The following is a 16,273-nucleotide window of genomic DNA, read 5'->3' as shown; positions in this document are numbered from 1 at the left end:
TCTCTAGCTAGTTTGGGAGACCAGTATGTACTTATGATAAGGATTTTGTTTTAAATAACATGCAGAATTGTTTTATTGCATTTGTATTTTATTTAATAGCAACCATAGCAGACCTGGGTTTGATTATTTTTGAATGAAGGCTAGCCAGGGCAGTGTGCTGTCAGTTTTGGTTTTAGATTCCTGATTTGCCATGCTCGAGGCTGTTGGTATTAGGTTCCTATTTGAAGTATTGTGAGTGAATGGTGGTTGTTCATATGCATATATCTGATCTAAGAAATTTTAATAACCTTGCAAAACTTGGCAAGACTGCCATGTTAAAGAGGAAGCCTTCACTTCTGATCTCAACGTAATGTAGGATGCGTGTTAGAAGGGGTATTTCTGCATTAGGGCTTGTTTCACCTGGCAGTTTGATCTCGCAGAGGTTAGCTAGTTGCAAATTGTGTAAAGCTGAAACTGTAATACCACAAATGGGAAGTGTTTTAACTAGACTTCATGATATTTGTAATTTACATAAATGGGTAGGGGGGGGGAGAGGGGGGAAGAAGCTACCCTACATTTTTTGAGTAAACCTTATGTGAAAACATGGAAGAGTGAGCTTAAGAAAACTCTAAAAAATCCATAGCTGATAACTGAAGTAAGGTAGTGAGAATTTGGTCACTGAAATATTGGCAGATTTGAGCATCTTACCAGCAGAAGTAGTGATGTAACATGCCACAGAAATGAGAGAAGATGACTTGGCCTTGTATAATGTAAGGGTGTTGCCAAGGAAGTGATGCATTCATTTTCGTCTGTCTTCAATGTTTACCTCTGCTAAAGAAGCATCTGTATAATCTTGATTGAACTTGTTGACTAACTTTAGCAAGACTCCGTAGCCGAGGCATAGTTAGCATAATAGAGATGACTGTCATTATTGCTGTTTTTAGCAGGAGCAGTATGTCTGACTGGCTGGCATCTGTTTCTCTCTTTAAGATATAACATTCGGTGCTGAGTTCAATTTCAAAATGTAGGTAAGATTAACTAAACGTTGGTTTCAGCGAGTTAATTGGCAGCTTGCGACTTTGCAAAGCAAGTCCCAGTCTTGTCATTGGCTGTGCTTCAGAGAGCTGTAGGAAGCCTTGCATTTCGGACTGAATAGAATTATAGAAGTTATAATAAGCTTTTTTTGGTGCGTGCTCTTTTGGATTGAGAGCCATGTGACTGTTGTAAGAACTCCCTATTTTCCATGTATTGCTAACTATCTCACTTCCTGAAAGGTACACCGAAAAATCAGAGAAGATACAGATATGGCCCAAGATTCATTACAGTGTCTGGCACAGCTGGCATCTCTGCATGGCTCAGTCTTTCCTGACGAAGGTTCACAAATTGATTACCTGGCACATTTCATTGAGGGATTACTGAATACTATCAATGGGTATGTATGCCTGCTCTCTAAATTTAGATGACATCTTTTAAGCTTTAGTTCAGAGCACAGTGTGTGTTTGTGGAGAACTGTTACGACTTGCTTATTTCTAGGTATAATCTGTCTTTACTTTTGGATTCCTGAAATTTAAAAACTGCATCTGGAAGTGGGTACTTCTTATATAGATGGATTCATTTGAAAGGAATCGGCGAAATCAATTGGCTTTTAGCATTTTTCTTAATGGCAGAAAAGTAACTCTTATTTCTATCTATAGAATTGAAATCGAAGACTCTGAAGCAGTTGGAATTTCCAGTATTATCAGCAACCTGATAACTGTATTTCCGCGCAATATTTTAACTGCCATTCCAAATGAACTTTTCTCTTCATTTGTTAACTGCCTCGCCCATCTCACTTGTTCTTTTGGAAGAAGCGCTGCCTTGGAAGAAGTGGTAAGTATCCATTCTCAGCAAATAGTCTTTTTTGTTTCCCTCTCCTTGTAATAAGGAGTGAGAATTTGGTTCTTTTGTCATTAAGTATTGTGAAATTCAGTGCTTTTGTTCTAGTTGTTTCTGAAATCACATCTGAGATAATTTTGCTTTTGCATAATGTAATGCTCTGCATCTTTCAAACTATGGATTTAAAGCACTGCTTCATATCTTCATTTTTAAAATAACAGGTACACTGAAAAAGTAGGAAAGTCTTTAAATGTTGCTCAGTTGCTGTTGTAGGACTTCTCTGAGAAGTGTTGTAGATAATGAACTTGTTACAGACACAAAAGCTTGAAGTGACAACCTGAGCAAATGGACAGACTGATATTTACGCAGTGGGGGTTCTACAGGCAGGAACTTCTGTTTGAAGTGAATATAGCTGTTAAGGTCTGTTGTTAACCCTATACAGAGAGCAGCTCCAATAACCCCTGTGTTACTGGCATGACTCAAGCAGTAATTCCATGTACATATCTGTACTTCAGAGGACTTTCTGCTGTTCTACAGACTTTGGTTGTAACATTAAAGATCAGCTGGGTTAGGGGTAAGTCTTGTCCTTCCAGAAACTGCATTAAATAAAAACATCTAGGGGAATGGAATTGATTGTAAAAAGCCCATAAGAATTAAGGCAAATGTTGCACCTGAACTACTTATATGGAGTAGTTATTTATTTTAAAATGAAACTATCACAGTAGCAGCCAGTTTTTTGCTGTTAGCGTTACCAATTACTTTTTTTGAGTTCTCTATATTGACCAGGCTTAATAATTGAGTTGGAAAATTGTTACAGAAGTATTTAATTATAAAGTTGACAGACACATTTCTTTACTGAAAATCACAGGTGTATTAATATTAGCATTGCTTGCAGTGCTTGAGAGCTGTGCCGTAAGGTTAAAATGCAATACTTCTGGCCCAGTTTTCATTTAGACTGGAAGCCCTAGAACCTTTACAGAAAGGTTCTGCAAAACCACAGATAGCTATCATTTAAATGAGGGGGGCTAGAGGATATGCATTTCCTCAGGTAGTCTCTTGTTTTATGTAGCCATGTTTTTTCACTACAGCAGCGCTTGGTGGAAGCTGCCAGCTCAGCACTTCTCGTCCCAGCAGAAGCCTGTGGCAGCTTGTACCATTGTGGGTACAGAGTTTGTTTTGGAGATGGCTGTGACCACTGATGCCTACTGAGCAGTGGCTGCCTACACTTATATCATCCCGTTGTTTTTGCTGAAGGCAATTTTTTCAGTGTTATATTCAGCGTTATCAGATCCAGCAACATCAGAAAGAGGACTGTGCAGGACTTTGCCACAGCATGATGTAAAAATTCTCTCTTTAAAGGAAAGGTTACATATTCATCACTTTACTGTATCATAGGTGTAACAGATGTGAAGTTGAGATGTAAACTTCATGTTGTTTCTTTATCTCCAGAATGATTACAGAATAGTGTGATGTTGGGTCTTCCAGAATAATTCCTATACCTGAACAGTGTGTCAGCAGTGAAGTGCACTGTGAGAATTTCAAGCTGTTGTTCACTTACACAGATGGTGTAATGGTATGGTGTGCTCTGACTGTAGAAAGGTGTTGCTGGATCTGGTTTGCATCCCTGAAAGCAATCTTTTAGCTTAGGAAAGTCCAAGCTGTGGTCAACATTCTATCCTAAGCTTCTTGCTGAGATTCCCTGTGAGCTCATGTGCAAATAAGAGTTCTTGGTGAAAAATAGAAAACCACGTGTTTTGGACTCAGTAGAATCCTGAGATAATATTCCTGCAGCTTGTCAGAATTCTAAAATGCAGCATAACACAGGCAAGTGTACACAGCAAAGTTTTGCTGGTGGGACAAGCTGTTTTTCCCATATTTCTGCCAGTAGAACAGCTTGTACGAATGTTGCAGAAACCCCATCAGACACAGGGGATCAACTCAGCCAGAAGACTGCTATTGAAACTGTCAAAATCAGGAGGTCCCAAGCTGTAATGTGCAAACCACTTCAAAGCAGTATGCGTCTTGGCACAGAGTCAGAAGCTGTTGCTGACGGTACTTGCTGCTGTTGCTAATATTGATATTCAACCAAGGGGGGGAGAGAGAGGAAAACCCAATCCAAAAATCATGTTCAAATGTTGTTTTATGCTTACCTGGCTGCTGAGGGAGGTTGAAACACCTGCCTGAGCAGCTCTGCTGCTGGAGAACAGCAAGCTTCAGCCATGCTGAGGGTTGGTCTGCAGTCTACAAGGGAAGAAGTATGAGTTCACCTTTCCCATCCTAGACATTTTAAGCATTGGCCTTACTTATTGCACCTCACCTCTCCTAACCATCTTGAGTCCTGAACTCACTAGTCCTGGCTTCCTTAGGAAAATATAATCAGCTGTTAACATCATTTTTGTGTGATAATTGCCCTTTCAAATTGAATTGCTTTGTCACTAGTAAAAGAACATTGCTTACTGCATTATGCTCTGGATTCTTATTATATGTATGTTTTATAAACGTTCAAGTCAAGATGTTTGGTGATTCAATGAATGTAGCCAAATTTTAAATAAGACATGTTATGTGAGTCATAAATTTACTTTAAGTTAGCACTGAATACAGTTTCGATCTCTCTCTCCATTTTTTTTGTTTTCAGACTTGCATCAGTGTGCCATACTTTAGTTTCTGTAACTATAACTGCATTGCAGTTACAGAAGGATGCTGTGAAGATACCTTGAAATGCTTACAACGTGGTATTTTCCCTTAGTCAGTCATCCAGCCAGTGTTTTCTTTTTCTTTGTTCATGCGGCCGTGTTTGTAACTTCTCTGAAAGTCAGGAATTCTTCTGTGTGGAACGTGACTGAGGCCTTTAGATCTCTGTATTTCATCAAGAAATCCTTTTAGTAAGCTTTGCTATCTCAGAGTAATTTGTGAGCAATCTTGTTGGATAAAAGTTGATAAGACTTTTTAGAGGCAAGAAAAGTCCTGCAGTACAAGCAAATGTGTCCGTATGTTCATATTTAAATTATTTGCAGTTGGTAGTATTTACTGAAGATTAATTTTTGCATAAAGTGTGTGTGGGGGGAAATGCATTAAATGTCCTTTTGAAAAGAAACAATCCCTTTGCTATCTGGGTTCTCTAGCTTGCCTGTAACCCAGGAGTTTTTTTCCAGATGTGAATTTCCTTGTGCCAATTTGAGTGCCTCATGTAAACATACATGAATAGCAGTTAAAATGCACTAAACAATTGGAGGTGCAGGGCTTATTCTATAGAATTCTACTCTCCTTTTATCCTGCACAAAAGGAGACGTTGTGTTTCATCAAAATGGACTACCTGTAGTGGGGTTTCTTTAACATATGCAGTCATAACAACAATTTCTTTCATAATAGAGTTGTAATCTCTTCTCTCTCTTGTTTTCTACTATGTTTGAAATAATATTAATCTATATGCACTTATTCTTTTTATCTAATTAATTAGATATTGCTCAATTATTTGTAGTTTCTAAAATGACCTGAGATGCTTGGAATCATCATAGAGGGAGCCTGCTAGTGCCTGTATTTAGGTAGTCATGCACTAAAGGCTTAACTTAAGACTAGTTTGATTTTGAACAGTAGAAGAAAAAAAAACAAACTAAACACCAACAGATTTTTAAAGCCTAACAAAGCAGCACTGATTTTTTTTTGATGCATTACTTCAATTCTTTCTGATTTATTTATGACTGTCCTTGAAAAGGCTTTGTGATTACTTTTTTTAATTGTTTCACAATTAGAAGGACATCTGTTAAATAATAATGAGTAATAATAATGAGAATCAGTATGTTCCTCTGATTTAGTTTAGGAAATAAGATTTTGTTTTGTTTCTTTCATCTCTTTACAGCTTGATAAAGATGACATGGTATATATGGAAGCATATGATAAGTTGCTGGAATCTTGGCTTACTTTGGTACAAGATGACAAACATTTCCATAAGGGTTTCTTTACCCAACATGCTGTTCAGGTCTTTAATTCTTACATTCAGTGCCATCTAGCTGCTCCTGATGGTACAAGGAATTTGGTAAGCCCTTTCTCTAGTAGTTCTTGCTGATAATATATGGCAACTAACTCATGTTTGTTTTGTTTTGTTTTGTGCTTCGTTATGTAGCTCAAAGAAGGTAGTTGTAGAATTACTGCTTGTGACTTCGACTGGAGATGAAAAAATGCTGAAAGAGTCTGTTACTCAGAGGCTCTTTTTCCAGTCTGTTTCTCTCATTATGAAAAGTAAATAAAGGAATACAAAGATGAAAAATACCTTTAAAAACAAAAACAAAAAAAAACTGTTACTCAACTTGATCTGCATCCTGCTGATCCTCGCTGCCCATGCAGTGACCAAACCTTTGAGTGTCCTTCTCTTGCCTAGAGTCATAGTAAAAATCTTCCGTGACATTGGAAGCCTTCTATGCTTTTGTTACCTTCCAACTGAAGTGTAACTGACATGCATAAATATATAGGAAAATACAGAATAACATGCTCAGTCTAGAAGAAACATGAAATTTACATTCTTTTGGATAAAATGGTACATGACTTCCCTACTGAATTTTTATGAGCGACTCTTCTAGAGGAAAAACAAAATTAACTTGACTAGTTGCTGAATCTTTGAGAAAGAAATCAAGTTAACCTCTTTGCCAGGAGTATGGATCTCTCTGAAATAGATTATGGCACTGAAACTTGGATGTAGGTACTGAATGAATTAATTATTGCAGAGATTTGATTCAATAACTACATTAACTTAAATTGATGCTGTGCAAAGATACTTAAGATACCTCACTCTGAAAATCATTGTGTAAAACCTAATTCTGATATCTTGATATGCAACAGATGGTAATAACAGTGCCAAAACAGAGACAAATATTTCACATGAGAACTTTGCATTCATATCAGGCGGTCTTGACATAGCTTGTATCCACAGGTTAATTCATGTCATTCTGTGAGATAAGTCATTTATCCCATGGGTAACCTTTTAAAAGCCACAGCTGGCATTTTAGAATGCTTCTTGTTCGATATCAAAGCAGTAACAGGAACTTTCAGTCTCTGCCTTGAGACCAGACTCACTCTTCAGTAAACAGCTGCGACTTTGAAGTTGCCAAAAGAGAATGATTTGGTGGGTTAGATAAAGAAAATATGGGTTAAAAGCACGTTAGGTAAGAAATTGTTTGGATTTAATTTTCCAGAGCCTTTGCAAAAACAATGGAGAATGATGGCTTTCTCCACCACTTGTGCTTGAGTTTGTAATTTATGTAAATTCTGTCATTCTTCAAGGGATTTCTTAAAAACACGTATAAGATTGATAAGTGATTTCTACATATGATTCATCTCCTCAAGAAAACAGTCTTGTAATTATTTTGGTATTTTATAATCAAGATGTACTTTGAGAAATCAAACACTGCACCTACTGCATCAGTAAGAAATAAACTTCTAAAACTGAGATTTTTTGTTTTCTCAAGCAGTGAGTTATAGAAAATATTTATTGAAAGAGGTGATTTTCACTTCGTTTTGAAAAATTCTTCCTCTTGTGATTTAAGTAAGATCTCAGAGGAAGAGTATCTTTGGCTAATGAATAGGATGTGGAAGTCCCAGTGTTTCAAATGGTTCTTGGCCTGATTACATGGTTTGAAATCCACATCTACATGTATTTTAGCAGACTCCTGTTCATTGGGTTTGCAGACCATCTCTATGAGCCAGAGTCATTCAGTGCATTGCTATACTGTACCTACAGCAGTGGATGCTTGACCAAGCTTATTTATGTATGTGATTAAAGAAACTGTTCTGCTGTCCAGTCTGCTCTTATTCTATTAATGAGCATCAATTTTCATAACTTCTATCTTTGATTTAGCATTAAATGTGGAGGTTGGTGGCCCTGCATGTGGCAGGGGGGTTGGAGGTTCATGATCCTTGAGGTCCCTTCCAACCCTGGCCATTCTGTGACTCTGTGATTCTTTTCACTAGCGGTGATTCTTTTGACTTGAGAGCACTATTGGAAAAGGCAGCAAATATACAATGAACTGAATTTGCTGTTTCATGATAAGTTTGTGAAATGATTATTTCAAGACAATATAAAGCTTTATGTACTCTTCTGTTTATTTCTTCTGCATCTAACGTAGTGTGAGTCTTGCGTTTCTGTGACACAGAAGCCAAAATAACATAGAGAAGTCCGGTGGTAAAGAATTGTAGTGAATGTAACGTGAATTGGTTGCTTCTGTTTTTGTTGAAATAACACCAGACTGCCAATGGTGTGGCCTCTCGGGAAGAAGAAGAAATCAGTGAACTGCAGGAGGACGACAGAGACCAGTTCTGTGACCAGCTGGCCAGTGTTGGCATGCTAGGAAGAATTGCTGCAGAACACTGTATACCTCTTCTTACAAGGTACAGGACAATGGCCATGAATACAAACAAATAAATTTGTCTAATTGGAAAAACTTGTCTTTGCTGAAACAGCTTAAAGACAGTGAAGTTATTTTATTATGGTTTGTCCACAGTTTATTAGAAGACCGAGTGACAAGGCTCCATGGTCAGTTGCAAAGACATCAGCAGCAGTTGCTTGCCTCACCTGCATCAGGCTCAATTGACAATAAAGTGCTTGATGACCTGTATGAGGATATTCATTGGCTTATTTTAGTCACAGGTTAGTGAACAGTGTTAAGTAGAGCTTATTCTGATATTGCTATAGCAGCTGCAACACCTCAGGAAAGAAAAATCTTTGCATGTCACCTGCTGGTAAATGGTATATGCTTACAATTCACCTGTCTGCAGTAACACAGAAGTTGTCTTTAAAAGATTTATGGCATGATTCATGACATGAAGTACATCCTTTGGAAATTCCCATTAATAATTTTGTCATAGACTTCTGAAATGTTACCAGTCAACGTATTCAAGAGATTGGTCTGTTCATGGTTTCAGCTGTAATGTCTGGGGGTCATACGGCTTTGTGAGGTAATCCACGTGAGATCTGGATAGCAATATTACTTGGTGGTGCCAGAAGTCAAGTAAGTTCCAGAATCTCTCAGGGCTGTTTATCCATGCCCTGGCATTTTGCTATTTCAGAGAACTTAAATTTAGAACCTTTTCATTTTTGATTTTTAGATGGCATTATCTAACATCTGTTTGCAAAATGTAATATTAGCAAAGATAGTGTCTGTATTTCATTAAAAGAAATGTACACTTTATGAAATGTTTTGTGGGGTCTTTCTGAACGCCTGCTGTTTAACTTGCTCTCACATGTTGGCATAAATGTGTTTATAATACTTTTGTATCACTGTGAGATGAAGTTTGTATTCATATCTCAGATGGTTATGAGATCAGACAATGAAAACTCTGAATCTGGAATTAATATTAGTTAGCCTGACTAGAGTATTGTGAAAATCCTTGCTTGACCTGATCTGCTGTTGCTATGCAAGGAAAACTTTGCAGTAGTGAGTTTGATGTCAGAAAGTTAAAAGGAGATTTGAAATGTTAGCAGAGCAGAAGTCCCAAATGAGATGGACTTACTAGGGAAGCTGTAAAATCAACTGCTTGTTCTTATTACTTAACAGAGATAATAGTGACTGCAAAATGTGTATATATTTTTTCCCAATAGCTGAATTGGCTGCAGTACTTGATGTGTTTATTTCATGTACTAAAAGTTTTCCCTGTCTTATTTTTATTACTTAATCTGATGATTTATGTTTTGGTATTTGTTTAATGTCACATTAGGTTCCTCTCTCCAAAGTTAGTGGTACATATTTAAACAGTGTAAGTCAGGGTTTGTATAAACATCTGGTTCTGGTATGATGTCTGCATTTAAGCCAATGGATTCTCTCATTAAAAAGCTTAGGTAAGATTATAGATTAACCTAGGATAGAAAGTTGTGATCACTCTTTCTTTCTTTAATGTAAGGCTACCTCTTGGCTAATGATACTCAGGGAGAGACTCCGCTAATACCTCCAGAAGTCATGGAATATTCCATTAAGCATTCAACTGAAGTTGACATCAATACAACACTTCAAATTCTGGGATCTCCAGGAGAAAAGGCCTCTTCCATCCCAGGGTACAACAGAACTGATTCTGTAATAAGGTAAAAATGCATCATGTGTTATATATGTCGAATGCTTTTTCAGAGGAAAAAGTAAGAACAGGGGTGGAATTCTGTGAACTGTAAAAGTAAAAGGCCAAATGTAAACCCTGAACGTTAGAAATCAAGTGTATCTTTTAACTAGTTGTAAAGTAAGGGTAAATAACTTGTATGAATGTTTTTATAAAAGACACGTTAAGACAGCAATGTAAAAGAAAAGAGAAAAGATTAAGGATAATTTTCTTATGGTAAAGAAGGGAAGAGTGATTACAGGTTATATTTGAAGTCAGGGTGATCCAGGAGGAGGACTGAAGGGCTGAGCGAGAATATGGCATCAAAACAGATCAGTTATTTGAGATGGGATGGCCAAAATGACTAGACTGTTGACCTAATGGCTGTAATGGTGGACATGAGCTGCTTATTAAAACAAATACAAAAACTTTGTCTCTACAGAAAACTTGTCTTTAATCTATTTGTTACAGAAAGTCCATACAGTGGCTCAAATTACTGAAATCTTGTTTTTAAAGCAACACAGATGAATCTTGATAATATACTGTAGGCTATATAAATGCATTCAATATGTGTGCAGCTTGAGAAAGAACTTTCCAGAGCTTTAGTGAGCTTGTCTACTTTAGCCATAGATTAGTTTTTGTGTACTAAACATTTTCTTCAGGAAAAGGCTAGAAAAATCTACCTTCGTGGGTAATCCTAATGTATTAGTTAATGAGTTAATGTATTCATGAGTTTCAGTACTGCTTGTTGATTCCAAGTCTGGCAGCTTCAAGTAATAAACAGTTTCTTAATGCAGTGTCTTGGTGTAGATAGAAATAAAATCAGATATAGATTTGAGGCTCTCTAACAATAGCTCTGAAATTTCTTCAACAAGTAGACCTCTGTCAACTCCTAAATTCCTTGAGAAAACCAATGTTTTGCTACCAAATTTAATTGATATACTGTAAAATCTAACATTTAATACAGTTTTCTTGACTGGCTGTATTGAGGCAATCATTTAGTGATCTGCTACATCACACTGTCTCTCTGTGGTAATGAGAAAGTAAGAAATATCTGGGTGTTTCTGCAGTTGTTCTTCAGGAACTGTTGTGTTACTGAAGCTTTGCCATTAGGCCCCACTCTGTAACTAGGGGAGCAGGAAAGGGAGAAATCCCATGCTGTCAGGATGCATGTCACACTTCTTTTGTTCCGGTGTTTTTGATATCAAATAAAATCACTTTGTCTTTTAATGCATATTCTGACTTCACGGATGATATTTGCCATTGTAGCCTGTCTCTTCTCTTACATTTAAAGAAGCAATAAATTCAAGTGCTCTCTACTTCGTTAGAGTGAAAACACTTTGTTATCTTGTTCTTCCCTTTGTATTTCATGAAAAATAATTTGTTTTGCTTCTCCAGAAAACACTCTCAATATCCTTATTGTATGTTGTAACCTTCAGGTTGTTATCTGCTATTTTAAGAGTGTCAGAAGTAGAATCTCGAGCAATAAGAGCAAATCTCACACACCTTCTGAGCCCCCAGATGGGCAAAGATATTGTATGGTTCCTCAAGCGCTGGGCAAAGACTTACCTCCTAGCAGATGAAAAACTGTATGACCAGGTAAGGATATGACCTTTATGAATGCCTTGGTGAGTATTAGCAACTGTATCTTGTGGATTTAGATGTCAGTGTAGCTATTTTAATACGTAATGATAAAGCATTTCAATACTAACTGGGATTGGGTTTAATTTGGAATAAGTTTGGAAGTAGTTGTCTTCTTTTTTTAAATTAGAAATATAAGCTGTTAGGGGATTCTTCTTGCACATCTTGACATAAATATGATTTCTGGCCAGTGGCATCACAGAATAGCATAGTGTGCTGTCAGGCTGCTTAACAGGTGAGCAATTCTGTAAGCTGCGTCAGCTCTTACAGTGCATCTCTCAGACAGTGGCTGCCCCTGATGGATGATTTAGTGAGTAACCTGGTCATGACTTTGAATTACATAACCTTGAATTACCTTGTGACATTAGCTAAAATCATGATACTTTCTCTCCCAATCTCATATGTTCTTATTGTATATTTCATGATTTTTATAATGCATTCTTTGTAAAGGGCAACATTTCATCATGTTTGGACAGCACTAATCATGATTAGACCTTGATCCTGGTTTTGCTTATACTACTAACTATAATCCAGCTAGAGAAGGTCCTGTTGACTCTAACTTCTGGGAAGGAAGCCTCCTCCTCCTCCCTTTATTTCCACTGCTGAAGCAGCTAAGAGTACTAACGCTTCAGGAGGTCCCTCCTTAACAAAGATGGAGATACCAAAGACTTATAATTAATTCAAGTTACATTATTCAACTTGTCCTTGCAGTAGAGCAGATAGCTGGGGAAGAATTGGAGAGCGTGAAACAGAGTATCTGGGAAATGCTACATGTGTTGGCATGTGGAAGCAATTGAAGATTTCTGTTCAACTCTTATGCTCAGACAGTTTAAAATTAGAAATTCTGATGGTGTGCTGACAGGGAGCCCCTGTGCAAATCTTACAGAATCCTTGGATTTCACTTAAACTTAAACTTTGTTTTCTGAAGATAGGGAAGTGGAGAGTTCAAGGAAGCATATCAAAATAAGTTCTCAAAATACTCAACCTAGATGAAGAGCGAGGTTTATTTCTAGTTACTTTTGTCATATTGCAAGTTCATGGAAACACTTCTGGGAGATGGATTGGTTTGGATCTTTCTGTTCTTTTTTAAAGCTTTTGAACTTTGTGTGGCATTAAAAGCTAGACGTGATCAAACCTGATGCTGTGATGAGGTTGAAACCTTTCTCTTTTTTTAGGTGTTGTGCTTAAAATCGGAAGATAAATTTGGCAAAGATTTTTGTGTTACGGGTATTCTTTGCCTTTGTCTGTGTAACATTTGTGTATTATAAATAGGCGAGAAGTGACAGCCTGAAAAGAATTTGCTGACTGATGACCGTACACTTTGGGGTTCTGCCTTCTGTAAAACTCACTCATTTTAATGCTTTTCTTATAGATAAGTCTGCCATTTAGTACAGCATTTGGTGCTGATACAGAGGGTTCCCAGTGGATTGTGGGTTACCTTTTAGAAAAAGTGATCAGTAACCTGGCAGTGTGGAGTTCAGAGCAGGACCTTGCAAATGATACTGTACAACTGCTAGTAACATTAGTGGAAAGGAGAGAGCGGTAAGTTGCTACACCTTTGGAAGTCAAAAAACTTCTTTTGCTTCCTTTAAATTGTTTTGGCCAAAGTAATCCAGATACGGGGCACTTTATATTCATGTCTCTGTAAGTCAAATTACTTTAGTAACATATTATAAGTGGAAGAAAAAAATGTCTGACCGAGCGAGGAGTGAGACCTAGATTTGACAAACCTAATCTCCATTATTATTTATCAGTGCACTCTCCTTCCCCTTCCTTTGTGCCTCACTTCCAAACAGTGAGAATTGAAAACTCTCCTGGTCTCCACTCTTATTGCAAGGATTTTCATGTTGCTGGTTATTGTTGAGCAAGTTGTGTCAGATTGAGTTCAGATACTGGCTAAGCCTATATATAATGTGTTTTACAAACCTTTAAAGGAAACAATAATCTAGGGTTTGGTGGGTTCAGCCAAATTTCAGTTTTTCCAGTATTATAGACTGTGAAGCAGAAAATGCCTGAATGCTTTTGTGAATTGACATGCAAACGTACATTCAGTCTGTAGAAAGACTGAAATTTTAGGAGTTAAATGCTTGAGAAATTTTCTTTATAAAGATAAGTGAATAAAACCCTCAGGAGCTAGTTTTGGAACAAACTGCTTATTTTATCATGACATAATGAGACTAAGCTCTTAATCCACGTAATATATCCATTAACTGTGTGTGTGTTCTTTTGTGTGTAAAACTAAAGTACTTTCCTGCTTTTCTCCTATATGAATTGAGCTACTTTCGGAGTATATATTTAACAAATTTTAGGACTGAGACATTAAGATGAAAATCAAAAGGCAACTGAACCTTACAAGGCAGGAAATACAATTAAGAAAATTAAAATGTTCTGACAGCTGCTAGCAACCTGATGCACTCTGTTCAAAGTACAATTTTTTGAGTCTTTAATCAAAATGTTTTTTCCCTTTCTAGGGCAAACTTGGTTATTCAGTGTGAGAACTGGTGGAATTTAGCTAAACAGTTTGCAAGGCGAAGCCCTCCTCTTCACTATTTGTCTAGTTCTGTGCAGAGAACACTAATGAAAGCTTTAGTTTTAGGAGGTTTTGCTCATATGGATACAGAAATGAAACAACAATACTGGACAGAGGTAAGATGTTTCGGTGCTTCTGTTACCTTCATTTTAACAAGTTGTACAATTCAAGTCTGGAGTTGATTTGGAGCATTTTATGATGATGCAAACTTAGCTCATTCAGAATCTTCCAGTTTTGACATCTATTTTTTTAGTTATTCTTTGAACATCCATAATCTTATAGCACCTGGGAGTTGCCAAAATTATCTAAACCATCAGTACCTAAACAGAAATAGCCAATAAGTGGCTGAATAACCCTTGGAGGGTTCATGAAATCCTGCATAACAGAATGCTGTTGTAAAGGTGAAGAGTTTCCCTCATTTCTTCCCTTTGTTTTAGTTTGGTGATGGTTATGAATTATTCATTTATCTCATTGAGTGAAGCTAATGAGAAAAAAAATAAAGAAGCTTGATCAGCTTTTCTGTTCTATTAATACTCAGATATTTAATGCCAGGAAGATTGGTAGATGAAATGTGGTCAGGGAATGCTACATTGGCTCTGAAGTTTGAAAAACACTGATCTTCAGAGAAAAGTTTAGCGAAGTTACAAAATTAATGAAGTGAGATGATAAGGCACTGGAACTAATTGGTGAAAAAGCATTGAGCTGTTTCATGGAAATCTCTAAGTTGATTCAAATTGGTTTTGTTACAGCTGCAGTCACGCTGGCTGATTGTAAGAGAGATTGTAATGTGACAAAGATAATGGGGAACATAATTATTAATCAGTGCTTTCAGCACTGACCTGTAACGATTTTGTTGTTGCCAGTATTGAATCTGGAAAAGCATCAAATGCTGTCACTCGAAGTCCTCACTTGTTTAAACATGACAAAGTAATGTTAAATATTTATGGAGGTACTCATTGTGAAACTAACCTGCAGGGGGTGGTGAATAGTGAGAATTACTGATCACTGTCACTTCAGACAATGCTGATGAAACAGAAAAGAACACAATTGCAAACTGGAAGTAACTGAATCTTGTACTGCTATGATAAAAGCAACCCATGAGCTTGCTGAATTACTTAAATCTCAAATCTCATTCATGTATCAACATGCTTATCTTACTGTGACTTTCCTGAAACATTTTCAGGTTCTTCAACCACTTCAGCAGCGTTTCTTGAATGTGATAAACCAAGAAAACTTTCAGCAGATCTGCCAAGAGGAGGAGGTGAAACAGGAAATCACAGCTACATTAGAAGCGCTCTGTGGCATTGCTGAGGCTACTCAGATCGACAACGTAGCGATTCTCTTCAATTTCCTAATGGACTTCCTTAATAATTGCATTGGGTTGATGGAAGTGTACAAAAACACACCAGAGACTGTTAATCTCATAATAGAAGTCTTTGTTGAAGTTGCACATAAACAAATCTGTTATCTTGGAGAGGTAAATAAGCCAAGAGGGGGAAGTGTGTCTGTGTGTAGTCGTATGTGAATGTTGCTATCCCTCTTGCAAAATAATGCAATTTTTTTATGTTTTGTACGGAGAAAAACCCTGTGCTCACATCACTATTCTGTTGATACAGAAAGAAATGGAAATGCTTTATGGTCGTATCTGGTTGAGGAATTCCTTTGTTTAAAAGTTTACATTCTAGAAGATTAAAAGCAGGGCATCTAGACTGTTCTCATAGAAAAAATTATGTAACTATAATTCATCACTAGTCTTAGCAGGTATGAAGGACATGAGTGCAGACCACACTGAGTGCTGATTTAACTGTCTCATACTTCTGTGAAGTCTTGTCTAGCACAATGGCAGGACTGCTGTCTGTGACCAATGCATGCCATAGAGATACTGCTTTGGTCCTAAGCAAGTGGTTGCTGTGAGTGAGTATGGGATGAGTCAATGCAGTCCCCTTGTACTGCAGTACTGTTGGCTAATTTTTATGTTGCGTCTAGGGGAAGCCTACCTCAAACTGGGTCTGCACAGTGTATTATGGCTCCAAACTTCGATAGCTGAAGCATGTCCCTTTGTTTGTCATTTTAATTCCAGTTGGTGAGATTCGTGAGATAGGGCAGCCTATCCCACGTCACTTTTTTCCTAAGAGTGGATTGATAAAAGTAGTGTTGTAGTGCTTTTGTCAACAG

At 37.2% G+C, this 16,273-nt stretch overlaps 1 protein-coding gene across 3 annotated transcripts in view; it reads left to right on the top strand.

The window, feature by feature from the left end:
• Window positions 1-16,273, top strand: part of XPO4 (exportin 4) — a 78,310-nt gene that overhangs the window by 47,897 nt on the left and 14,140 nt on the right. For all 3 annotated transcript variants that reach the window (XM_042867138.1, XM_042867139.1, XM_042867140.1), the window contains exons 8-17: window positions 1,254-1,411; window positions 1,674-1,848; window positions 5,711-5,887; window positions 8,090-8,232; window positions 8,346-8,491; window positions 9,742-9,919; window positions 11,367-11,526; window positions 12,941-13,110; window positions 14,040-14,214; window positions 15,282-15,575. In XM_042867138.1, the coding sequence (XP_042723072.1) occupies window positions 1,254-1,411; window positions 1,674-1,848; window positions 5,711-5,887; window positions 8,090-8,232; window positions 8,346-8,491; window positions 9,742-9,919; window positions 11,367-11,526; window positions 12,941-13,110; window positions 14,040-14,214; window positions 15,282-15,575 (1,776 nt within the window). The remainder of the gene's footprint in view (window positions 1-1,253; window positions 1,412-1,673; window positions 1,849-5,710; window positions 5,888-8,089; window positions 8,233-8,345; window positions 8,492-9,741; window positions 9,920-11,366; window positions 11,527-12,940; window positions 13,111-14,039; window positions 14,215-15,281; window positions 15,576-16,273) is intronic.

The sequence above is a fragment of the Lagopus leucura genome, unplaced genomic scaffold (assembly GCF_019238085.1).
Source record: "Lagopus leucura isolate 7727_CA_CO unplaced genomic scaffold, USGS_WTPT01 Super-Scaffold_100001, whole genome shotgun sequence".
Taxonomy (NCBI): Eukaryota; Metazoa; Chordata; class Aves; order Galliformes; family Phasianidae; genus Lagopus; species Lagopus leucura.
The sequence above is the reverse complement of the archived record's forward strand: the minus strand, read 5'-3'. Positions and strand labels throughout refer to the sequence as shown.